The following is a 24747-nucleotide window of genomic DNA, read 5'->3' on the forward strand; positions in this document are numbered from 1 at the left end:
TAGGTAATCGGCCAACCTATAACTATTACTACGACTGCGATTCTACTATTTATTTTATTTTACCAGGTAAGGCCCACTTTTTCAGACGTGACCCGGCCACAAATGATCGCTCAACGAAGTGGCTGATCATCATCACGTGGGCATTTATAGCAGGAGCCAAATACTGTACTCTAAACACGTGATGTTAGCTAAATGTGGAGGAGAAAACGGGAGGGACTCGGAGAAAAATCCGGTCGACCACGGGGAGAGAGAGAGAGAGACAGCACGCAAACCCCAAATATACAACAGGCATCGTCAGGGTCGGGACCGAACCCAGCAAGCGATGTGGTTGTGCGATGTACCACCAACCCATGCAGCAACGGCTTGTGGCTCGCCGCCGTACAAAGGCGGTCATCGCATCTTCTGCGGCCGTCTGGAACGCTCTTCCATCCGATATGAGTAAGCCACCGGGAACTACGCGCGGTTAAATAATCGAGATTGAAAATAATTTCTATAAAACTGCTTTCCACGTTTTAGTTGTTTGTCCTTCCAGCGCGCTTCCAAATAAGCACGCTTGGCTACGTACGGTGCGAAAGAAGTTCAACACGCACACGCACGCACACAAGTCGTGAAGATCTCGCCACCACCGCGGCACCCGCTGGTGCCAGCCCGGCCGAGGGTCGCCGCCTCCTCCTCCTCACCGTGCGTGGCGCCGTCCTCGCACCCCTTGGCGACGCTCTCCTTGGCGCCCAAGAGCGTGGTGAGCACCGCCTCCACAATGGGAATCATCATCGCCGTGGTCGAGCTGTTGTTGATCCACATGGAGAGGAAAGCCGAGGTCCCCATGAACCCCAGCATCAGCCTGGGATGACACGCCGAGCGAGGGGGGTGGGGGGGGGGGGTAGCCAGAGTTCATCAGCCACCTGCACGCCAACTGATTCCACCTCTCCGTCGCCTCCTAATCTCCGATAAGTACGCTTGGCTACGTCCGGTGCGAAAGAAGTTCAACATACACACGGCGGACGGCCGCTCGGACGCGTTCCACTCCTTGGCTGCCACTCCGTTACTACTCTTGGCCACGGCTCACCGTCCCGTCTGGCCGCGACGCAGCCTGCCCACGGCCGCTCCCTGCTGGGCATGGTTCGGGACTTCGGGTGGCTTTGAAAAGCCAATGGGGTCATAGCCACGTGGTGAGTGACCGGCACCCGGCCACCTTTGTCTCTCCCTCTTGCTGACGCTTTCGTGTTTTACGTACTGACTGATATCACGTCGCCACTCGTTGTTTGCCTCCGCGGCCGGACGAATGTCGCTGCACCACATCTGCCACCCCCACCCCCCCTGCGTCAATAAAGGGCAGATTATATGATGATGATGCCGTAGGTGAGTGTTCTTCATTAATGTTCAGAGGCGGGGCCACTTTTGCCGATAAGCCATCGTCAGTGTGAGGGCCGCCACACATTTAAAAACATCGGGGGTTTTACAGCAGCACGGTGATGATGGCGATGGGGGGTGTTCACGCGTTGTGTATTGTCTGGGGTCGCACGTTCAGGGGCCGCACTGGAGGCCACCAGGGGCCGCCAGTGGCCCGCGGGCCTTGCAATGACGAACACCGCCGCAGGTCGAAAGCGTCGGGGCGACTCCGGGCTGAGCGTCGCCGTGGCTGTGAGCGGTGCCGGTGCGAGACCCCGGGGCCGGTTCAGCACCCTGGAGAGCGGCGGCCGCGCGGCTCGGCCGTGGTGACCTCGGCGCCGCGAGTCACGGCGGGAGCGGAGAACAAACCCGGCATGGGGACGAGGGATCAGGTGCAGTGTCGAAGAGGTGGAGGAAGAGGTGGAGGAGGTGGTGGAGGAGGAGGCGGAGGAGCAGGTAGAGGAAGAAGGGGAGGAGGTGGGGGAGGAGGATGTGGAAGAGGAGGTGGAGGTGGAGGAGTGTGTAAAGAAGGAGGAGGTAGAGGAGGTGGAGAAGGGGGTAGAGAAGGAGGAGGAGGTGGATGAGGAGGTGAAAGTGGAGGAGGAGGTGGAGGGGCGATCGTATTTGGCCGGTGGGTCACAGGAGCCCGTCACGTGCTCGGCCTACCCAGCGCGTGTTGTTTGTGCCTTTTGTCTTGGTGCCATTTATTTATTTGTTTATTCATTTCTAAGTTTGCTTGATAGTAAGCTTTCCATTTGCTTAGTAGTAGCTGTATATAGGATTTGGTCTTCATATACAATTAATGTACTGCGTTAAGGGATGCAATTAGAATGAATGATGCTGTATAAAATTGTATTATTACTTACCACTGACCCTGACACTAACCAACCAGTCAATAATACGCGAGCCCTATCACTGATCCTAACCAAACAACCTACTCGTACTAGCCTTACCAGGCAACCCTAACTCTAGCCAACCACATACCGTTGCTATCCATCCAATTTACCATAACCAACGATAGCCATCTCGTCAGCAGTACTACGCATCCAAATGACCCGAACCCCAAATAATTCACCAACCAGCCACTAGCCCAGCCAGCCACTAACCTGACCGCTAACTCGTCACCAGTACTTGACCTCTGACATACTTCACAAACTTGCATTGACCAGCGTGGTAAAGTATGGTCAAATAACGCCCCCCCCACAACCCGCATGGCGCAGGGAGGCCCTTATCCATCAGTGGATTGGCAAAAGAGCCGAACGTCTCGTCTGTGAAACACAGGGCGATGCACTGCCAGCTGCTGAGACTGCTATCAGAGTGGCGTCGCCTCGACACTGATTGCACAAGCCTGAGAGGGAGGGAGGGAGGGAGAGGAGATGTTTGTACGAATTAAACATTCTGGAGGTTAAAACGATAACCGGGGGTCAATGATCGCTCACGCGGCGCTGACACTGCCCTCCCTGAGCCGCCAACCAGCGGCCGAGGTCACGCCTCGCCGCGCGCGTCAATGAATGAGGACGGAGAAATGCACGAGGCAGGGGCGCCGTGCGCGCGTGATTGATTGATACGTCACGTGATTGATTGATACGTCACGCGATTGATACGTCACGTGCCAGGTGAAGCAGCCAGCAGCAGCATCCCCTGCTCCTCTCTCCATCATTTCCCTCCTTCCCTCGTCTCCCTACAAGCTCCTCTCAATGACCTTTCTCCCTCCTCTCTCGCTTTGTCAGTGCCCCCCCCCCCCCCATGGTCTCATGTGCACTGGCACATTGCCTCACTCGTCTATTTATTTGTCCGTCTCGTTTGTGTTGCCCCTTTCGCTTGATTCATGGTCGCGATTTTTTTTTTACAGAGCCGACCTCTTCTACGCTCGGACGTCCTCATCATCTCAGCACATTTGAAAGGGCACCCCCAGTGGCAGCTGTCCATGCGCGGCACGCGGCCAGCCCCTGGCCAAGCGCTCCGTCTGCTCCACGCCCCTGGCCATTACGACGAAGTTCCACCAGAATAGTCTTATGAACTCGAGTCAAGGACGCAGGGGCGCGCGATAGCTGCAATCAGGATGACGGTGCCGATTGAAGAGTTGCTTTGTTTCTTTCGCAGCACCTTGGACTCTCACGTGCACGCCTCTGCAGCCGAGCTGCGTGTCTCAACCTCCCAAGACGCGCGTGACACCCTCAGCGTGACCTTCGCATTGTCGGGAGAGAGAGCAGGTTGGGCTGTAGCTCTCTTTATCTCTCTTTCTCTCTGCCACTCCGGAAAGAATACAGGCGGTGGGCTAAGGAAACTTCAAAGACTACAAAACAACCTGGCACGCGTCGTCATTGCCCACACTCATCCCCGTCTCGACTCACTAGCTTGTCTCCGCGTTCTCAACTGGCTACCCATCGCCAGTAGGGTCACATACAAGATCGCCTGCCTCTGCCACAATGCGCTCATATCCGCCTGCCCGCCGTACCTTTCTTCATTATTGACAACTTGCAGCGCAGCACACGGCAGATGCCTGCGCAGTGCGACTCACGACCTCCTCTTGATACCAAGATCCAGGATGGTCATGTCTACGCGCCGCTTCTCGGTGGCAGCCCCAAAAGTCCGGAACGATATCCCTCTGCACATTCGCAGCATAACCTCAATTGCCTCCTTCAAGAGACACTTAAAACACTCACCTCTATAACCACGTGCTTTCGAGCGACTCTGAGCTCGGCTCCGCGCCTCCGAATTGCGGCCATTACGTCCGCAAATTTGCGCGCGTTATAAATTGAACTATTATTCTTATTAAAATAACTGATCATTTTATGAAAAATGCTCGTATTATTGGTATTATTTAAAACTCATAATGATAATTGGTTTGTATATGTTAGAAATGGGGCCCCAATGTTTAGATGTCAATGATATCTGGTAACCCGCCCGTCAGTATTCGTTTAAGAAACCTGACTCTACCGTTTAGACCCAGAATGTCGAAACCGGGCCACAGTTTGCGTGCTTGCTTGCTTGAATGCTGCTAGATAACATTGATCTGGATAGCCGATAGGTTGTGGATTCCAGCAGGTTGTTGTTGTTGTTGATATTTACACGTGGGGACGCAGAGTGGAGTCGCCCTTGAAACATAACTTCTTAGCTGAATGGGCTCTACTCGGGAAATGCACTTCTGGTTCTGATTCTGATATGTTAGACACTGCGCATCTCTCGCCAGATGATTGGGCCACTCTGTGCCTCAATCACCAGATGATTGAGCCACTCTGTGATTCAATCGCCAGATGATTGAGCCACTCTGTGATTCAATCACCAGATGATTGGGCCACTCTGTCATTCAATCACCAGATGATTGGGCCACTCTGTCATTCAATCACCAGATGATTGGGCCACTCTGTCATTCAATCACCAGATGATTGAGCCACTCTGTGATTCAATCGCCAGATGATTGGGCCACTCTGTGCGTCTCTCACCAGATGGGCCTGAGTCCCACGAGCATGATCATGCGGAGAGCGATGCGACGGTGGAGGTTCCAGTACTCGATCGCGGCCGCGATGAACATGACGCCCAGGTAGAGGAAGGTGGCGTCCTTGAAGTACTGCATGGCCACGTCGCCGGACTTGGCGACCCCGAGCAGCGGGAAGAGGAAGAGCGGCACGAAGCCCGTGACGGGCAGAGGGAGCGCCTCGGTGATCCAGAAGACGGCGGTGATGATGAGCACGTAGCCGCAGTGCGCCTCCTACACACCACCATGGCATGTAAATAACATCACCATCATCATGTATACAACTAAAAATAATATTAATCATCGTCATCATCCCCACCATCATCAAATATAGTTGGCATCATCGTCGTGAAGATATAAGCCACACTCCGTCTCGATCCTGCACTCCGAGCACATTTCGTTTGCGCCATCTCCGCGGTCAATGCGCGTCAATTATTCGCCCATTGTTCTTTGGCCGTGAGCGGGAATCGAACTCGGGATCGTCGGTGTTGTAGCTCCGTGCCCTACCCACTGCGCCACCGCTCCTCGCGCACACGAGCACACGAGCACACGACAGATCACTGTAGAGTCTTAACAGACTTTTGACGCAAGTGCTGTTAGCGAGCGCCTTTGAAACCCGGCTCGGTACACGAGGGGGTGGGCGGCCAACAACCACGCCCGACCGCCTTTGTCTTCCCAGTGATGATGTTTACACACCGCTCCAGGTACTCATTTGAGGCTGAGTCGACCTAGGGGAGGCCCACGGTGGGTTCAAATAATCCTCACTGGTGTTGGCCATGAGCGGGAATCGAACTTGGGTCGCGGAGTATCATAGTGCAGCAGGGCTAACCACTACACTACCGCTCACCACACATACACCAAAGACAAAGATCCCCCTTATAGCCTGAACAGACTGTTGGGGCAAGTGCTGTTAGCGAACACCAAATGAAGTTCGGGACGGCACACGAGGGGGTGGGTGGCCAACACCACGCACACACACACACATCTCCACACCACTTCTTGCCACACGTATGCATGTACAGCACGTTGAACTTCTTTCGCACCGTACGTAGCTAATCGTAGGCGCGCGGGGGGGGGGGACAACAAACTAAAGCACGAAAATGAGTTTTAAAGAAAAGAGTTCATCGGAGGTGCGAGGACGATGGATGGGGGTGGCGGAGGCGTCGAGTGGAGGAGCACGAGGAGCCGACTCTCACCGAGTAGGGCAGCGCGATGGGCAGCGGCAGCGCCAGCAAGGGCACCAGCACGACGATGAGCAGCTTCTTGTAGGTCTTCAGGAACTCCACCGCAGTCTTTGTGTTATTAGTAGTAGTATTATAACGGGGTTTTTCAGCCTCCATCTTCCCGTGCGAGTCTGCGTCTCTTTGCTCCATGCTTCCTCCTCCTGCTGCTGTTCCTCCTCCTGTCAACAGATCACCTCGTCAGTGGTGTGCGTGTGTGTGTGCGTCGCGGCCGTGCCAGGCGAAGTGGCTCCTACTGGAGCAGGGGGTTGGGTGGTGTTGAGAAAGTTCCTTGGGAGAATGGGAACCGAGTCGTGACAAAGGTGTCCGCACTCACGAGCAGCAGGAGAGGTGTGTGCGTGTGTGCAGATGGGTGGACAGGTGAGTGTGTGTGGATGAGTGGACATGTGAGTGTGAAGATGGGTAGACAGGTAAGTGTACTGTGGTGTGTTTGTGTGTGTACATGGGGAGAATAGTTTGTGTGCAGCTGAGGGTGCAGATGAATGGACAGACGCGTGCATGTGCACACAGGTTTAGGTGCAGGTTTGCGGGCATGCGAGTGTGCAGGTGTGTGTGGGCGCTTGCGTCGATGTGTGTGAAAATCGGTGGGCAGGTGTGTTTATACGTGTGCACAGGCATGTACAGAGGTGAGTGTGAAGGTACGCAGACAGGGATATACACAGGCGCACGTGCACAGGTGTAAGCGCCCATGCGTGCACAGGTGTGTGTGTGTAAGTGCGTAACGGTGTGTTCACAGATGCGTGCGTTGGTGTGTGTATTCGGGTGAACAACCACGTGCACGCGTGTGTGAGCGTACACCTGTGTGTACACCTGTGTGTGTGTGTGCGTGCCGGCGCGTGCAGGTGTGCTTACACGTGTTCGGACAGGGCACGTGTGGAGGCGCGGGCACGTGCGCGTGAACTCCCCCGTCTCCTCGGGGTCGCGGAGGCTTTATGTCGAGGTTCGACTCTTGGTTCCGCCCCCCATGGACTCGATGTCTCACCCGGGGGGTGTCACGGGGGGGGGGGGGGGGGCGCTGTCGCGGCCCAGTTTAACCATTAACGATGAACAACTCCGCGCGGTTTGGACTGCGCCTTGCTGAGTACTCGAGGGGAGCCGCGTGGTGAGTGGTCACCACGCCACCCAGTGCGAGGTGGAGCTGTGCGGTAGCCAGATTCACTCCCCCCTCCCTCCCTCCCTCCCTCCCTCCCTCCCTCCCTCCCTCCCTCCCTCCCTCCCTCCCTCCCTCCCTCCCTCCCTCCCTCCCCAGCCCTTCTCCAGCATCTCCCTCCCCCCCACCTCCATCCCTGCCACCCGGCCTCATCTCCCGGCACGCTGCTCTCAGCCATCTCCTTCTCTCCTTCCTTCCATCATCTCCCGCTCGACCTCTACATCATCTCTCTCCTTCATCCTCCGGAGCATCTCATTCCTTTCCGCCCTCCCTCCCTCGTTTCATTCAACCCCCCCCCCCCCCCATAGCTCGTGTCAACTCATTCCTCTCACGCAACTTCCCTCCATCATCTCCTTCCACCCCCCTCCTCCTCCTCCTCTTCTACACCATCGCCCATCCTCTCCTCACTGTGATCTCTGTATTCATCGACATGGATCTGTAGTAATCATGCTCCTCTCTCCTTTGTGACCCCCACCCCACCACCTCCTCCTCCTTCCCTCATCTCCCATCCCATCCCTTCCCCCACCCCACCCCCTCCCGCACAGCGGAGTTGTTTGTGAGTTTGTTTCTAGGCAGATCACGTCACTCTCTCTCTGCCTCTCTCTCTCTCCCTGCCTCTCTCTCCCTGCCTCTCTCTCTCTCCCTGCCTCTCTCTCCCTGCCTCTCTCTCTCTCCCTGCCTCTCTCTCTCTCCCTGCCTCTCTCTCCCTGCCTCTCTCTCTCTCCCTGCCTCTCTCTCTCTCCCTGCCTCTCTCTCTCTCCCTGCCTCTCTCTCTCTCCCTGCCTCTCTTTTTTTTACGATCAGTAGAAACAAGAAGATGCTCGGTGTATTCGGCACTTTGTTTCGTTCATCATTTCGTAATTTTTTTTTTTTTTTAAACAGGGCTTTATGTAGCCCTCGCTCGCTCACTCTCTCGCTCGCTCTCTCGCTCACTCTCTCGCTTGCTCGCTCTCTCGCTCTCTCTCACTCGCTCTCTCTCTCGCTCATTCTCTCGCTCACTCTCTCGTTATTTACGCCGCCCCCCTCGCAGTCCTATGGCCTCCGACGGGTAGCTCATAACAGCATGCAGAGCTCCCCGTCATCTGCCACGGAGCACACGGCCTCCTCCATCGCCCACTGCTCCTTGAAGGCCGGCACGGCGTGGGTCAGCCGCGCGTGGCGGAACTCCAGCCACACCCTGGCTCCGACCAGAGCGCGGAAGATGCCCAGGCTGCTGGCCGGACGTTTCCCCTCCAGGGCCACCTTCCTCGCCCTGTATATGGCGAGCTTGGCGTAGCCGACGAGCACGTTGACCAGCCCCTGGAGATGTTGGGGTCCGTCGCCCTTTCGGTATCCAAAGATGAGGACCGTCGGGGAGAAGTGGAGGCTGAACTTTAGTAGGATGTTTCTCAGGACCTTGAACAGCGAGTCCAGGCTCTTGCACTCCACGTATTGGTGCGCCACCGTCTCCACTTTTCCGCAGAACCGGCACTCCGGGGGCGTGTCGGTGAAGCGCGCCAGGGAGGCGTTGGTGGTGACGGTGCCGTGGGCGATGCTCCAGCTGAGGTCGCCGATGCGGTTGTACGTCGGGCTGGAGTAGAGTTGCCTCCAGCGAGGCCTCTCCGGAGAGATGCAGGGCAGGGCTTTCCTCCAGGCATGGTCCTTATGGCTCCTCAGGGTGTCCTGTTGGTGAAACCGGACCATGTAGGAGTAGAGCACCTTCCTCTTGACATTTGCGAAGGCCACCTCTGGTAGGTCCTCCAGCCGGCACAGGTTGTGATCCGCCTTCGCTTGTCGGCATTGGCGACGCAGTGGCACGACGGAGAGCTCCGGTGGAGGGGGACCGAGAGGGGCCTCGTGATCCCCAACGCCGATGGGGGGCGTTCTCCCCGCTGCCGCTGAGAAGGCCCCCTTGGCTTCGGCCAGGATCCGAGCAGCCACCCGGAGCGATTGCAGCCCTGTCTTTGCGGCCATGTCTGCTGGTCCGAGCCACCGGCCCCGTGTTCCAGGCTCCACCAGATCTCCCATCCTGGTGAGCCGCGCGTTGGTGAGGCGCCTCTCCATGCCGGGGGTGGCGGTGGTGGACGGCAGCTTTGTCTGCGGGTTCCTGAGGATCGGTTCGAAGACCAGATCCTCGGCCGATTGCGGCTGGTTCAGCCTCCTGACGGCGAGGGAGCTCCACGTCTGCAGGACGCTCCTGTAGAAAGGTGGCAGCTGTCCCAGTGGGAGGCCCTGCAGGTCCATGTAGAATAGTTGTTTGGAGCACTGCAGACCCCCCAGCTGTTTGAGTAGGAAGGAGGCCGTGACGCTCCAGGCTGGTGCAGGGGTGGTGGCGTGCAGGAACTTTTGTGCGGCCTGCAGTCGGAAGGTGGCCAGCTGACTCCGCACGCACACCAGCCCGTGACCGCCCTCGTCCAGTGGCAGGGCCAGGACCCCAGCCGCGACCCGGTGTCCTCTGCCTGACCAGAAGAAGTCGAGGACTCGCTTCTGAAGCGCGTTGACGAGGCTCATGGGGGGGTGCAGGGAGAAGAGTCGGTGCCACAGCATGGACGTCACCAGCTGGTTCACCACCAACGTCTTTGTCCTGAAGGTGAGGAACTTGCACAGGCGACTCCAGGTGCCCAGCCGCTCCTTCACCTTCTCCTCCAGCTCGACCCAGTTCCTTTGCGGTGGTTCCTCCTCTGGTCCCAGGAAGACCCCCAGGTGGTGCAGCGATGTTGTGCTCCAATTGATGGTTTTTGCCTTCTCTGGACACTCGGTCATGTCCCACGCTCCAACCAGCAGGCCGCTGCACTTTTGCCAGTTCATTTTGGATGAGGAGGCCTTCGAAAAGACCTCCTGACACTCGTGCAGCAGGGCGACATCATCCAGGGAACGAAGGATGAGGAGGATGTCATCGGCGTATGCCGTCAGGACCAAACTGACATTTGGTTCCCTGAGCACCAGGCCGCTGAGTCTCCGCCTTATGAGATTCAGGAAAGGCTCTAATGCCAGTGCATAAAGTTGGCCCGACAATGGGCATCCCTGTCTCACTCCTCGGTCGAATTTGACAGGGGCAGTGAGGGTGCCGTTGATCTTGATCATGCACTCCGCCTTGGTGTAGAGTAGGCGGATCGTTCGGACAAACCCATCTCCAAAACCAAAGGCCTTGAGGGTTCCCAGCAGGTATTTGTGGTCCACTCTGTCAAAAGCCTTTTCCTGGTCAAGGGCCAGAAACGCGATTGGGATGCCCAACCTCTGGGACATCGCGATGAGGTCTCTGACCAGGAAGATGCCGTCGTGGATGGATCGTCCGGAGATGGTGTAGGACTGGTCCCTGTTTACGACTTGTGCAATCACCCCTTTCAGTCGCAGGGAGAGAGCCTTCGTCAATATTTTGTAGTCGGTGTTCAGGAGGGACACCGGACGCCAGTTTTGTAGGTGCCTCAGGTCTCCGTTCTTGGGAAGCAGAGTGAGCACCGCTCTCCTCCAAGACTGAGGCATCACCCCGGTGACAGAGGCTTCCTCCAGCACCTCTCTGTAGTCCTCCCGTAGGGATGGCCAAAAAGCGGCGTAAAACTCCCCTGTTAGCCCGTCTAACCCTGGGGATTTATTTGGGGCCAGTCCTCCTACAGCTGCGTCAAGGTCATTCCTGGTGAGCTTTAGCTCCAGCAGCTCCTTCCCGTCTTCCTCCAGGGTGGGTAGACCGCTCCATGCCTCCGCCTGGGCCGCTCCTGATGTTTCTTCAGGGGAGAACAGGCTGCCGTAGAAGTCTCTGATGATGGTCGACTTCTGCTGGAGTTCGTGCGCCAGGACACCGTCACCATCAAAGAGGCACTCCATGTATTTGCGTCTCCCGTTCTGCCTCCCGAGGGAGTAGAAAAACGGGGATCCCGTGTCGAGGTCTGTGATGAGCTTCACCCGGGATCGCACAAACGCTCCCCTCGTCTGCTCCTCCTGTAGGCCTTTGAGACGCTCCCTAATCTCCTCGTATTCTCGGAGAAGAGCAGGGTCATTGTCCTCGGCGAGGCGACTCTCCAAATCGAGGACCCGGGCTTCCATGTCGGTGATGTCCGCGTTCTTCAGTCTGGTGCTCCCCCAGGTGTATTGTTGGCACAACAGCCTGGTGTGCACTTTGCCCATGTCTCTCTCTCTCCCTGCCTCTCTCTCTCTCTTCGCCTCTCTCTGTTTGAGGCGCCGGCACCGCCCCACCCAATGTCCGAGCCACCGGGCGCCCCTCTGCTCGCGTCGTTCCCAGCAGCCTCGGCGACCTGCGGCTTCGGATCCGCACGCGTCTCTTGCTGCTTCGTGGCGCGTTGTTTGCATCGCGCCACTTACAATGTTCAGGTTGTTTGGTTTTACCGAATTCGAAAAACATTGCCTCTGACTGTTACTTTGGTTTCCGACAATTCGGCGACATGGTCGGCCAACCGCCCCCCCCCCCCTTATAAGGGGGCCTGGGGCGGCTGCCCATCTCGCCCCGCCTGTCACGAACACTGGCCGAAGGACAGATACATATGCAGTCAACAGGGGTTGACGTTTGGGGCAACAACCCTTATTCAGCGCATTTAGAAACAGGGCAGAGTGGTGTGTGTGTGTGTAACCATCGCCATCATCAGCCATGATCGATCCACTGCTGGTAGAAGGCCTCCCCCAAGTGCTCCATCTCCACAGGGGACGATTCGTCGAGCGCGTTTCCCTCGCTGGGCTTGCCGCTCCGGCGTTCGTCTCGACCACTTGTCCACCATCGCCCCTCCCAGGCGTGGCGACACCTCCCCAGGCCCCACGCAATGTCCTTCCCAAGCCAACGTGGCGTCTCTCGGCTGCGCCAGCCCTCTACCCACGTGTCCCCTCCCCTGTCTCCTCTCGGTGTCATTTCCCAGCGCGCACCTCGACGCTGCTTCTATCGCCATTCACCATCATGGGCAAGCCACTGCTGGATGACGATCAACACGATGTCTCTAAGCTGCGTCAGTCCTCCAACCAGGCACGCGTCTGCTGCGTCTGTAGGAGAGGCAGGGCAGCAAGGAGGTGGCCCTGCCGCCTTGTATCCGAAGTGGACTCGATCGCATCACGGGGCTCGCGGTGTTATCACCGGCGTCTCCTCGTGCAGACGATGCAAATACCAAAAACGTGGAGTTGGCCAAACATCTGAGTGTAGCAGGACCCTCACGAAAACACGTCTCGAGACTCGACGTGGCTCTCTCCTCCCGTGTGGGGCTATCGCGGTTGTTGCTGCTGCCTAGCTCTCCGGGTTGGGCGACGATGTCCGACGTTTCGAACCACGCGCTGCGGAAGCTTCTTCAGGGACTGCACTAAATTCACTTTCCCCTGTAGAAGGCACCACAAGGGACAGCATCACCAAACCTCACGGTCCACAGCAGCTTAAACCTCACAGTAGAGGAGCATGAGGTGAGGCGCACGCTGCGGGCCGTCAACCCGAGGAAGGCTGCGGGACCTGATGGCGTCCCGGGACGTGTGCTGAGGGACTGTGCTGACGAGCTGGCTGGAGTCTTCACAAGGATTTTCAACCTGTCTCTGGAACAGTCCACCGTACCAACCTGCCTAAAGTCCTCCACCATAGTCCCGCTGCCCAAAAAAACCCACATTTGCAGCTACAACGACTACCGGCCAGTAGCACTCACGCCGGTGGTGATGAAGTGCTTTGAAAAACTGGTCCGGAGTCACATCATAGGAAGCTTACCCCGAAACCTTGACCCCCACCAGTTTGCCTACAGAGCGAACCGATCCACGGAGGACGCCGTGGTCACAGGACTACATGCTGCACTGTCACACCTGGAGCAGCAGGGGAGCTATGTGCGGATGCTCTTCGTGGATTACAGTTCTGCGTTCAACACCATCCTCCCAAACAAACTGGTGGAAAAACTGGGCGACCTGGGGATTCCACATTCCACCTGCATGTGGATATATAGTTTCCTCTCGGGCCGCAGACAGAGGGTCAGAGTGGGCCGTCATACATCCACAGCCCTGAGCCTCAGTACCGGCTCCCCCGAGGGCTGTGTACTGAGCCCCCTGCTCTACTCCCTCTACACACATGACTGTGCCGCCGTCCACCATAGCAACACCATTGTGAAGTTTGCTGATGACACCACAGTGGTGGGGCTCATCTCTGGGGGGGATGAGTCTGCCTACAGGGACGAGGTGGAGCGGCTGACAGCATACTGCAGGGGCAACAACCTGCTCCTTAACACCGCAAAGACCAAGGAGCTCATAATAGACTACAGGAGAAAGAAAACGGACACTCCACCACTAATCATCAGCGGGGACTGTGTGGAGAGGGTGGCAGACTTCTGCTTCCTGGGAGTTCACATTGGGGAGGGCCTGACCTGGAGCGCCAACAGCACTGAGCTTCTGAAAAAGGCCCAGCAGAGACTTTACTTCCTGAGAATTCTCAGGAATAATAACATCACACAGAAACTGCTGGTGTCCTTCTACCGAGCCTCCATCGAGAGCATTCTTACATACTGCATCTGTGTATGGTATACCAGCTGCACAGTGGCTCAGAGGAGAGCGCTCCAGAGGGTCATCAACACAGCCCAAAAGATCGCCGGCTGCCATCTCCCCACACTGGAAGAACTACACAGTTCACGTTGCATCAAAAAAGCACAGAACATTATAAAGGACTCTTCTCACCCTGGACACTCACTGTTTGAGCTGTTGCCATCAGGCAGACGATTCAGATCAGTCAAAACAAGGACAAACAGATTCAAACAGAGCTTTTATCCTACAGCGATCACCACACTCAATAATGCTAATTAATTATTAAGTAATAGTGTTTACAATTGATTGTGAAATAGAGATGTGCAATGACAAAATGTAACCTTATGTGGGTATGTGGGTATACTTGGGCTGTTTTTATATATAGTATAAATTGATTATCTTTCATTTAATTTTATTTTTATTATCTTGTTTTATTTAATTTAAATTTATGAATGATGCCCTGACTGGTGAGTATTTTAAATTTCGTTGTACTGGTGACAATGACAATAAACGATCTATCTATTCTCCCTGCTTTGAGTGGAGTTGAATTTCACGACATCGTTAATTTGCCTCGGCAAAGCCAAAGCACGTTGCATCACATCTCATCTCACACGTTCGACGGGCAACCCCCCATGTGGCAGCTGCCCCTACGTGGCACGAGGCGACTCAGCAGGGCGCTGCAACGTGGCGAAGTATCGCAGCGGGCCGCGTGACACACCGCGTGAGAGAACGGCCCCACGACCCGTCAACGCAAGGTGCTGTAAGCTGGACGTCTCATCTCATTGCGATAGACGGATCGAGGGTTACATGTTGATCGCGAAAGGGCAGCAGGGGGGGTCACGGCAAGGAGTGGAGTGGCGAGGGAAGGGAACGGGCAATGGAGAAGAGGCGAGGCTTTAACGGGGGCACCGAACGAGGTTAAGGAGGGGGAGTGATAAACATACGCGGGGACTTTATTGCAGCGTCTCTGCTGCTGACACGTGGCAAGGTGAGTGCCGTGTCTGTCTGCGAGCACTCATCCTGCTGTGCGGTGCTGGGCCCATGGCCACACCCGTTGTTGATGCATCTCGTAGCCCGGGGGCTGTCGTCTGTCATCTGCGGACCCCGTGAACGCGAGCGGGGAGGCGGTTAAAGGGGCGTCGGGAGGGTCAGTGCAGGGAGGGCAAATTCCACACTTTACGTGAACTCAGCGGTTTAAAACAAAGTCGAAAAAATGTTACTCCCGAGGGGGTTGGGGGTGGTATAAGCGCGTTGCGTACAACAGGCAAAGATCACCCCCCGCGCGGTCTCCGTGCACGCGGCCGCGGCGAGTGCGGGGCGAGCGGGCGCGTGGCCCGGCAGCCTCGCCACGCCCGGCCCCAGGAGCCCAGCCAGCAGGCAGCCCCGCTCCGCACTCGGCAGGGCCCGTCAGTGACAACCACAAGACGATTAATAATCATGCGCGGTGTGTGTGTCAACCACTGACGAGTTCGATCCCCGCTCACGGCCACCAACACCAGTTGCGAATACCTCAACCGTTTCTGGGCATCACCTAGGTCGACTCAGCCTTAAACGAGTACCCGGTGCGGTGTGTAAAACATCGGCCACGCACCCCCTCGTGTGCCGTGCCAGACTTCACAGGTGTTCGCCAACCGCACTTGCCCCAAAATGTCTGATGAGGCTCTGCGGGGGACCTTTTGTTCCCGAGTGATAAGATTCGAGTGACCTCGTTGACACCAAGTGCACATGTGGGGGTGATTGTTATTTTCCGCGCAGACTTCTAATCGGGAGAACAAGGTCCGTGCTATGTTGCTCTTTTGGCACAGGGTGTTTAATCGTGTTCCAGTCGTTTACTCCCCAATTGCCGAAGCATCGCATAATTGCTCTAATTACTTTGGCTCTAATTACTTTGTCTTTACGTTCCAGCATTTTCTCCCATTAAAAACAACAGCAAAGCGTCAGAAGAATTACACATTATAGACGTCGCCTTGGCCCGGTTCGGCCGACTGAAAGGGTGACATGGATAATTAGAATTATTGATCTTACCAACAACTGCCATTCGCCACTAAGTGGCGGCGACGTCACCACGGCGCTTGTGCCAGGCTAAGTGCACTTGAATTCCTAAATTGGCTATTCCCCTCATGGTGCTTGTAGCCACCACGGCGGCAAGGGGCTGGTAACCCCTCCACCTTCAAATCAACTACAACTGAACTCCGTGCAAAAAATCGATCTTACCACCAGCGTGAGTCACGATCAATCCACTGCTGGAAGAGGGCCTCGCCAAGCCGCCGCCGCCGTCACGAGCCGTCCCAGCACCGTGGAGCAGCAATCGGGACATCGTGCGCACGCGGGCCGCTGCCATCGCACGCTGCCCCCTTCGGCCTCGGCTCGTCGATTATTCTCATCCCTGGGCCGGCGTCCAACCGCCCCCCCCCACCGCAGCCCCCCCCCGCCACGGCGCGACGACTCCGGCCCAAGCCGACCCACCAGCTCCCGACCGCTCGGCACTCCCAGATCCTCAACGCGCGCGGCATGTCCTCTCCGATCCGCGCTCCTCCGTCGCTCGGTGTGGCCTCGGGCGCGCGCGATCCCAACCGTGCACACGATATATTTGGGAATATTCCTTTACACGCGCGTGTGTATGTTATCCAAGACGCCAACGGCAATAACCGCACAGAATTACGCAATCTTTTCAAAAATTAGTTTAATAATACAAAACAGATCGCGGCGCTGCTGCTCTGCTGAGGATTCAAATGTTTATGGTGCCACCGCCGTCTCCGTTCAAAATAAATAAACACGGACGTACCCTCCGAGTCCAGGCCTCGTTTTGTTATTTTCGCTAAAATCAGGTGGCTCAGCGGAGTCTCACGCGTGACCACAGAGCCCCCATTGTTCTCGAGCCGCGTCGTCCGCCCGCGTGCAAATTCCTGGGGCCCCAAATCCGTCGCGTCGAACCGGCGACCGAGGTCGCTCCCGCCACCCGGCAATCCTCGGATAAAAGTCTTCCATCGGTTTTCCTACCAAGTTTATCTGGATCGTGCTATCGACATCATCACTCGAGACGAAGAATCTAGCAGGGTGCCGCATCGACCCTTCGTGTTTAGATAATGGCCCACGGAAGCGGATATTACAGAGCTCCCTCTGAGATTAGTTAACAATGAATGACCTCTAGTCAACACACAGCCGAGGGCAGCACTCTGCATCGTGCGATGGTCAGAACGACATTGCAATTCTCAGAGGTGGAATTCAGCGGGAATTCCCTCCCGTCTTCTGTGTCTCCAAGTGTCGACTCGTTATTGATGACACCTCTTGAGAGTATCGTCTTGTTGCTGGCTGCTGCATGCTTTGGGCCCGTGCTCAGCAACTCTAAAAATAGAACCCAGCAGTGAGAGCGCTGCCGTGGCATTGGACGCAGCCTGTTGTGTGGTCGCCACCTTCGTTCCTGCGTGCGCACGTTAGCGTGGAACTCGAGCCGCAGTAGTGCAGCGGAGAGCGGTGGCGCGGTGGTTAGCGCACTGCGATACAAACCCAGCGACCCCAGTTCAATTCCAGCCCACGGCCAACACCAGCGACGATTATCTGAACCGGTTCTGGACCTCCCCTCGGTCGACTCAGCATCAAATGAGTACGTGACAAAGGCGGCTGGGCGTGGTGCTGGCCACCCACCCCCTTGCGTGCCGGGCCGGCCTTCATAGGTGCCGCTCACGAACAGCCCTTGCCCCGCCTGACAGCACGGGGCATCTTTGTCTTTGGGTCACGAGCGGCTACCGGGTCGGCGCCCTACAGGAGGATGCGCAGGTCCTGCACAATGGCGTCGTCCACCCCACCGTCTGGCTCGCGGGCCCGACTCCTCAAGTCTGCGCTCTTCGAGTCGCCCGTCGGCCTCCCGGGTCGCTGCGGGCAACTCTTCCTCCTCGTCCCCGTCCCCGCGGGGTCGTGGGGTCGCTCGGTAGCGTCGGCCATCGCCGCGGCGGCCGAGTTCTCCAGCGCTTGCCGTAGCTTCTCTTGGAACCTGCGTTCAGACAGAGTGTGGGCCAATCCACGTGTGTTACAATATGCTATTAATATGACGATAATACTGGTATTTGTATTATGGAGAGAATGTAAGGAAACATCTCTGAGGGCATTGTGTGAAATTGTCTTTGTTAGTGTGGGAAAGTATATGTAGTGGTTAGTATGCGTAGTAGTGTAGTGGTTAGAGCACTACGCTATGAAAACGAGTTGGATTCCCACTCACGACAAAATACCACTGCCAAATATCTGAACTGGTAGACTCAGCCTGAAATGAGTACCTGGCGCGGTGTCTTAAACATCAACAATGGGGAGACAAAGGTGGCTGGGCGTGGTGCTGAACACGCCGATGATCCCAGCGATCAAGGTTTGAATCGATTGCTTGCGACGACGCACCCCATCAGTACATGGCACCTGCACTCGGCCTCCTCTACATTGACTCAGCCATAAACGAGTACCTGGTGCATTGTGGTCGTTCAACATGGGCAGGTCAACAAGGTTGGCCGGGCTAGTTTGGACCACACCGCTCCATCCATCACTTGCAGTCCTGGACTTTGACAACACGCATTTCTGGACAGCGCAAACAATAACCACCAGTGCTGTCGGGAGGAGCGATGCCGCTGTGGCTACGTAGAGAGACACGTGAAGAACACTGATTCGGTGCAGAGGGGCACTGAATAGACGTCAGTTGAGGCACTGCGAGGGTGCTACAGTTTCTGAATACGTGTACTCGGAAATGTTTTTTGCAGAGCGCACATTCAGAATATTAATCCACCGCGGTGCGCGCACAGAATGCTAATGATGCCACTGTGAACGTGTTAAGGGTTTCCGATGTTTGTGTGTCTTTGGGATACGGGGAGCGGTGGCGCAGTCGTTAGCGTGCCGGGTCTATGAATCCGGCGATCGATACTCACCCACGGTGACAAATTATTTGAAAAAGTTTTGAGCCCCCCCCCCTCATAGGTCGACTCAGCCTCAAATGGCGTTATGGGGCCTTTGGGCCTCTGTGCTCAGCAACCGCGGGCCACGCGACCACGGTGACAAATCCGTAACGCAGGCGCCACCGACTCGGCACCATTCAGTGCCCTCCTTCCACGCACCTGGCCACCCGCTCGCGGTTCTGGGCCATCTTCCCATTGGCGATGGCGACGAGGAAGGCGAGGTAGTCGTGCGGCACCAGCAGCCGCCCCGCCTGGCACAGCGGCACCTCCAGCGCGTGCGTGCTGCGCACCGCCTACGCCGATGGTCGCGGTGGTGGTGGAGGGGGCGGCAAAGGAAAACTATTTTTATTATTCCGCTCGTTCACCCAGAAGAGAATAGCCTCACCGAGTCTCACGACTCTTGTTCAGAAGCGTCCTCTGCGAAACTCCGATAGCTGCTGGTCTCTGCACTGGGTTTTGCAATAGAGGGCGAAGGTTGCCGCGTGTCTGGCAATGGCGGGTCAAATTTAGATCCCCCGCAGCGCGTCGGTAGCGCTCCGTCCAGTGGGCGCCCTTCCGCCACCGGTGGCGTGAGCGGGCAATGGGAGGGCGTAGAGGAGATGAACGCTGCGGTCTGCGTTGTCGCGCTATATGCAGGGCGTGCCCACAGTGTTAGAGAAACGGCTCGCAGGAGGAGATAAGCAACCACTTTGGAGATACCCTCTGAGCGATCCGTTTTTATAGCCACACACGAGGGAATGCAAATCTCCACATGCCCTGCTGTGCAGAAACGTTCGCTAAATGGCATTCAATTTAAATATAGTTTTTTACGAATAAGGAAGTTCGTCAAATAGAGTGAAAAACCACGTTAACAGGATTTTCTTTACCGAGTTCAAAGGTCAGTGATTTTACACGGCTCGCCATCAATGCTTCCAGTGAAATATAGGCCCTTACCGTACAAAGTCCTGTCACTGACTAATCCATGCAAAGGACACGGTATGTTTGTTCATTATGTAGATATTAAATGAATGATGTTCGCTTAGGCCAGGTAACGATCTGGCCAAAATTATGTAATTGGATCGTCCACTACCCGACACGGCCAAACAAATGTAATTGTCACGTGGCACACAAAGTGCTTTCACGATGCGCAAATTACTGGTGCTTCAGCTCACTCGCCGGTGAGATGAAGAGCAATTCTCACAACAAAATTTCACAATGTAGACATGTCAAGTTCGTTTGCAAATTATTATCTATAACTATCATTACCTATTTAGTTATTTATAAAAGTCCAACAAAAGCACACTTACCACGATGATCTTCCCCTTTTTTCCGACAGTGATTCCAGAATTTCGGAACCCAGATTCCACGGCCACCATGTGCTGTTGGAAGACAGAATGTATGTCACACGCACAAGACAAATATCCCCCGTGTAGCCTTGAACAGGCTGTTCGGGCAAGTGCTGTTAGCGAGTAACACCTATGAAGGCCGGCAAGGCACAAGAGGCCGTGGGTGGCCGGTAGCACCACACCCGGCAGCCTACATCTCCCGAGTGCTGCCACGTTGACCAATGAACGTGGAGAAAATACGTCAGAGGATCAGATGATATGCCTCCTTCCCATATCTGTCCCTCCACATAAAAATACGAAATTTTTGGTGAGTGGGTGAGTGAATGAGTGTGTTGTTGTGACCTGCAGCATGGCGAGTGAATGAGTGAGTTGTTCTTGTTGAACACAGTGTGAATGAGAGGAAATCATTGGTACCAGCAGCTGCGCTTCCTCCAGCCGCAGACAGTGGACGTGCAGCACAAACGGCTCGAACTTGAAGACGGCATCTCCGGTGGCTCTACGCAGACCCTCCACCTGCACAGGAAACGAGCGAGCGAGTGAGCGAGCGAGTGTGCGAAAATACAGGCGTGGTAGTGTAGTGGTTAGCGCACTGCACTACGCAGCCGGCAGCACGAGTTCTATATCTGCTCACAGCCAACATCGGTGACAAATATCTGAACTGCTCCTGGGCCTCCCCTATGTCAACTCGGGCCTTGAATTAGTACATGGCGCAGGTATGTAAGCATCAGTACTAGGGAGACAAAGGTGGCCAGGCATGGCACTGGCCAGCCACCTCCTTGCGTGCTGTGCTGGCCTTAATATGTGCTCGCTCACAACACCTGCCTCAACTGCCTGTTAAAGGCTATACGGGGAATCTTTGTTGTATAAATAATGAATAATTACGTGCACATACTGTATAGGACGTTCGCTTAAATATGTCAGCAACTCGGCGCACCTTCCACCGCATCCCATTTCATCCATTCCAATGCCCTGCTGCAACCTAGGCAAGGGGACCCCCCGGTGGCAGCTGTCCCTGTGTGGCGCTTGGTGTACACAGCACCGGCATGCTAAACGGGCATGAGCCTGGCAGCAGGGGGTGACTTTGCCGTGTGGGTTTTCCCCAATTAAGTCATTTTGCAACGTTTTGACCGTGATAGCGGCACACACACACCACCTACTTGTATTTTAGTGACGGTCCGTGTGACTGGACGGGGCGCTTTTGTATCGTTTCCGTGAAAATATAACACAGAACAGCTTTCTACCTGCCCAGCTCGCCCAGGTGTTTATGGCCTAAGGCCCAATGCCAAAAGCGAGTGATGCAATCAGGCCTGGGATATAAAGATGGGCTAATGGGGCTCGGTCAAGGTTATATTAAATGTGTTTATCAACAGAAATGCGATAACTTATTAAATAAATACAACGGTAGCCCTTTGTCAGATGGACCACACCACCGGTCCAACGCAAGTGTATGATTGACGCGGTTTTATTGGTCTCTATCGTGGCATGAAGGGGGCAAACGGGTGCAGAATATATTCTTACATCTGCGACATAGCATCGCGTGTGTGAGAATCGATTGATTCATCACATGCAATGATATGTTATATTTATGGTAATGTAGCGAACACCACCAAGACCAACAACATTGATTCACTCCTCTAACAATTACATTTTTACAATTCGTGTAATAAACAGAAAATCTGAATATTGAAAAACAGAAATGTTTTTGTTCGTTTGCCCAAATTTATAATATTCTCAGATCTGGAATTCAGCCTAATCAAGTCTGTCTATTAGTTAAATAGATTTGTCTATTAGTCTTTATGTGAGTGTATGCATCTCTATGTGAGTATATGGATCTCTATGGCAGTATATGGATCTCTAATCCTGGGTCCTGGACAGGAAACAGCTTAGGCTGCTGGAGCGTTTCCACCAGCGCTGCCTGCGTTTTTTCATGAACATCAGATGGCAGGACTATGTCACGAACAACATAGTCCTGGAGAGAGCTAAAGACACCCAGCATTGAATCCATCCTGCTGTTTCGTCAGCTACGCTGGTCTGGCCACGGCTCGCACGAGGACAACAGGATGCCCTAAGCAGTCCTCCACAGCGAGCTTGTCATAGGAGCGAGAGAGTAGTGGACCTCGCAGACGCGTCAAGGACCAGCTCAAACATCAACTGAGTGTTGCGGGTATCGACACCCGAACCTGGGAGCTCAGGGCTGCGGAAAAACACCACTGGGCGTTCCACAGCCAAAGAAGCGGCTAAAATGGCCGACCAAACGAGGCACAAAGTTTCAACAGAAAAACGGAAGTGCAGAAAGACTCCCACCACGGACACGTCCCCCGCACTCTGGCCCCGACTGGTCAGGAGGTCAAATGCACCAGCTGCCACGAAATGTGCAGGTCAAGGATCGGCCTGTACAGCCACCAGGGGCGCCTGCCAACTACACGGACCTCATATTCCTCCCCGATCTTCGCAAAAGAACCAGCTGACGACAACCAACCCGGCCAGCTCACACGTACGTGAAAAATCTCTATGAACCAATGAACCTCGTTTGCGCCCCTAGCGCCTGCAACCCTCGGCGTCATCGCGAGCCAGGTGTCAGTCTGTGGAGCCCCACGCACCAAGTCATCCAGCTGCAGGTCCTCGTGCGTCACCAGCAGCCACCGACAGCCCTGCTTCTGAACCACGTGGCCCCCGGTCTCCTGGCCGACACAAGCACAATGCCACCAACGACGCGGTTGAGTGGCGAGGGCCGCGGGGGGGGGGCGTGGCCTGGAGTCCACGAATCGTCCGTCTCCCATTCAAACTGGCCTTAGTCCTCGACTCGGGGAACATTGAAACACGGCAACTCGACCATGTCATCATTGCACAACCGCCTTCCACACACACCCCCTGAAACCCACCCACTCACCCTCCTCCCTCACCTTGGCCATCCCCTTACCTGCTCGCTCACCTACCCTCTTCCTCCCAATCTCCCATTGAAATGGTCTCTTACCTCTGCTCACCACCCTAACTCTCTCACCCCACTCAACCCCTCACCTGCCCTCTCCCCTCACCCTCCCCCCGTTCACATGCCCCCTCCTCTCTTTCCACTTCCACGCCTATCACCTGATGTTCTCCACCACCCCCACCACCTCACCAGTCACCCTCACCACACGCCACGGCTCCCTCCTCCCCCACCTTGTCCCCACCACTCACCCCCCTCACCTACAGTCACTTTTAACCCTGCCCCTCCTCAGCTGGTTTCTCCACTTGTTTTTATCTACCCCACCTCAAGCTCACTCCCTCACCTCATCTGGCCCTCTCCCCTCACCACCCCACTCACCTGGTCCCTCTCCCCTCACCACTCACTCACCTGGCCCTCTCCCCTCACCACTCCCTCACCTGGTCCCTCTCCCCTCACCACTCCCTCACCTGGCCCTCTCCCCTCACCACTCACTCACCTGGTCCCTCTCCCCTCACCACCTCACTCACCTGGCCCTCTCCCCTCACCACTCACTCACCTGGTCCCTCTCCCCTCACCACCTCACTCACCTGGCCCTCTCCCCTCACCTGGCCCTCTCCCCTCACCACTCACTCACCTGGTCCCTCTCCCCTCACCTGGCCCTCTCCCCTCACCACTCCCCTCACCACTCCCCTCACCTGGTCCTTCACCACGTCCCTCACCTGGTCCCTGAGCACGAGTCTCCCGGCGCAGGAGCTGGTGGAGCAGAGTCCCGGGGCGGCGTTGACGAGGCCCAGGAGGCCCGCGATGGCCGCGTCCACGTCGCCCTTCCGGCTGCCGTCCCGTCCCAGGAGACGTTGCTGCTTACGGCGCCCGAAGCAGGCCTCCTCCATCTCGCACGACGACTTCTACTCACAGATATTCGCCCTCAGGTCTGCTCGTTGTGTTTTTTTTTTAAAGGGCTACGAACGCGGCCTGAGCCAGAGGCTTGCGAGAAACACGCGCGGCAAGTGTAAACTTTTACCTTGCGGGTTAAAGTCTCGAGTGCGAGTTGAGGTAGATGTTCACGAAATCTTGGCTTTTTAAGCAGCCGTCTATAACTCAGTGGGTTGTTGCATCTGGTACTTGAAGTGTCATTTCCCCCCTTAGTTTTTGCTATTTAAAGCGGCGAGTTGAGGGGAATGTGAACATTTTATAAACATGAACACGGCTCCTGGCCTCAACTCCCATTCACACCGCCACTGTACTGACAACAGTGGTCCTCGTAACCAAGGTAACGTACAGAATAAGTCTCACGTTTAAAGTAAAAGACTACAGGCTGTGGTGACGATAAAGGCCTCAGTCAAAACCACCCCGGCCGTCAATGGTAAACATTGACCCCTAGTGGTGGCTGCTGGTGGTGGTGGCGGCACGCGATCTGGTGCTGCAATGCGGTTGTGGCCCGCTTGGTGGTGGTGCTGATCGTGTTGTGGCAGTGGCGATGCTGAGGTTCGTGGTGTGGTGGTTGTACTTTTGTGGTTATGATGGTGATGATGAATATTGGTAGCGATGACGAACGTGTCTGGTGTCGTGGCTGTGTGCTGATGTTGTGGTCGTGATGATGTGATCGTGTGGTGGTTTTGGTGATGTTTTGGCCATGATGGCAGTTAAGATCGTGTTTGGTGATGTGGTAGTTGTTGTGGTTAGCAATGATGGTGTTTTGGTGGTTGTGGTGTGGTGCTTTTAGTTGTGATGGTGGGTGTTGTGGACCCTGGTCACTGAATCTCTGGAACCCATTGACCCGGACCCTCTTGCCCATTTGACCCCTGACCCAGGACCCCAGACCAAGGACCCAGGACCCCAGGACCCTGA

General features: G+C 55.7%; 2 protein-coding genes across 5 annotated transcripts in view; both read right to left on the bottom strand.

The window, feature by feature from the left end:
- The window catches only part of LOC133341709 (solute carrier family 13 member 1-like), a 28857-nt gene extending 12739 nt beyond the window's left edge, over nt 1–16118 (bottom strand). The window contains exons 1-4 of one of the 2 annotated variants that reach the window (XM_061550353.1): nt 15932–16118; nt 6064–6269; nt 4836–5101; nt 681–841 (exon numbers count right to left, since the gene is read on the bottom strand). In XM_061550353.1, coding sequence (XP_061406337.1) covers nt 681–841; nt 4836–5101; nt 6064–6269; nt 15932–16058 — 760 coding nt within the window. In that variant the 5' untranslated portion in view covers nt 16059–16118. Of the gene's footprint in view, nt 1–680; nt 842–4835; nt 5102–6063; nt 6270–6960; nt 7120–15931 lie in introns of those variants that run through there. The other variant, XM_061550354.1, reaches the window with a different exon arrangement.
- A 265-nt stretch (nt 16119–16383) lies between these two features.
- On the bottom strand, nt 16384–24693 carry TYW3 (tRNA-yW synthesizing protein 3 homolog). 3 transcript variants are annotated; one of them, XM_061550361.1, is made up of 7 exons: nt 23921–24693; nt 23619–23804; nt 22472–22654; nt 20388–20486; nt 19935–20006; nt 18808–18941; nt 16384–17708 (listed from the first exon to the last, which is right to left on the bottom strand). In XM_061550361.1, the coding sequence occupies exons 2-7, from the start codon at nt 23787–23789 to the stop codon at nt 17477–17479; spliced, it is 891 nt and encodes a 296-aa protein (XP_061406345.1). In that variant the 5' UTR covers nt 23790–23804; nt 23921–24693; the 3' UTR covers nt 16384–17476. The 3 variants fall into 3 exon arrangements, with proteins under 3 accessions (XP_061406345.1, XP_061406344.1, XP_061406346.1); XM_061550360.1 differs by having other exon boundaries at nt 23619–24693; XM_061550362.1 differs by having other exon boundaries at nt 22574–22654; nt 23619–24686.
- Nucleotides 24694–24747: the final 54 nt, after the last annotated feature.

The sequence above is a fragment of the Lethenteron reissneri genome, chromosome 12 (genome assembly GCF_015708825.2).
Source record: "Lethenteron reissneri isolate LAM-NWPU_2019-01 chromosome 12, ASM1570882v1, whole genome shotgun sequence".
NCBI classification, from domain to species: Eukaryota; Metazoa; Chordata; class Hyperoartia; order Petromyzontiformes; family Petromyzontidae; genus Lethenteron; species Lethenteron reissneri.

Coding starts and splice junctions, on each gene's coding strand:
- TYW3 (XM_061550361.1), bottom strand. CDS start 23,789: ATGGAGGAGGCCTGCTTCGGGCGCCGTAAGCAGCAACGTCTCCTGGGA. Junction 20,487..22,471: donor GGTTCATAGAGATTTTTCAC/GTACGTGTGAGC, acceptor TTTCCTGTGCAG/GTGGAGGGTCTGCGTAGAGC. Junction 18,942..19,934: donor AAAAGGGGAAGATCATCGTG/GTAAGTGTGCTT, acceptor CCATCGGCGTAG/GCGGTGCGCAGCACGCACGC.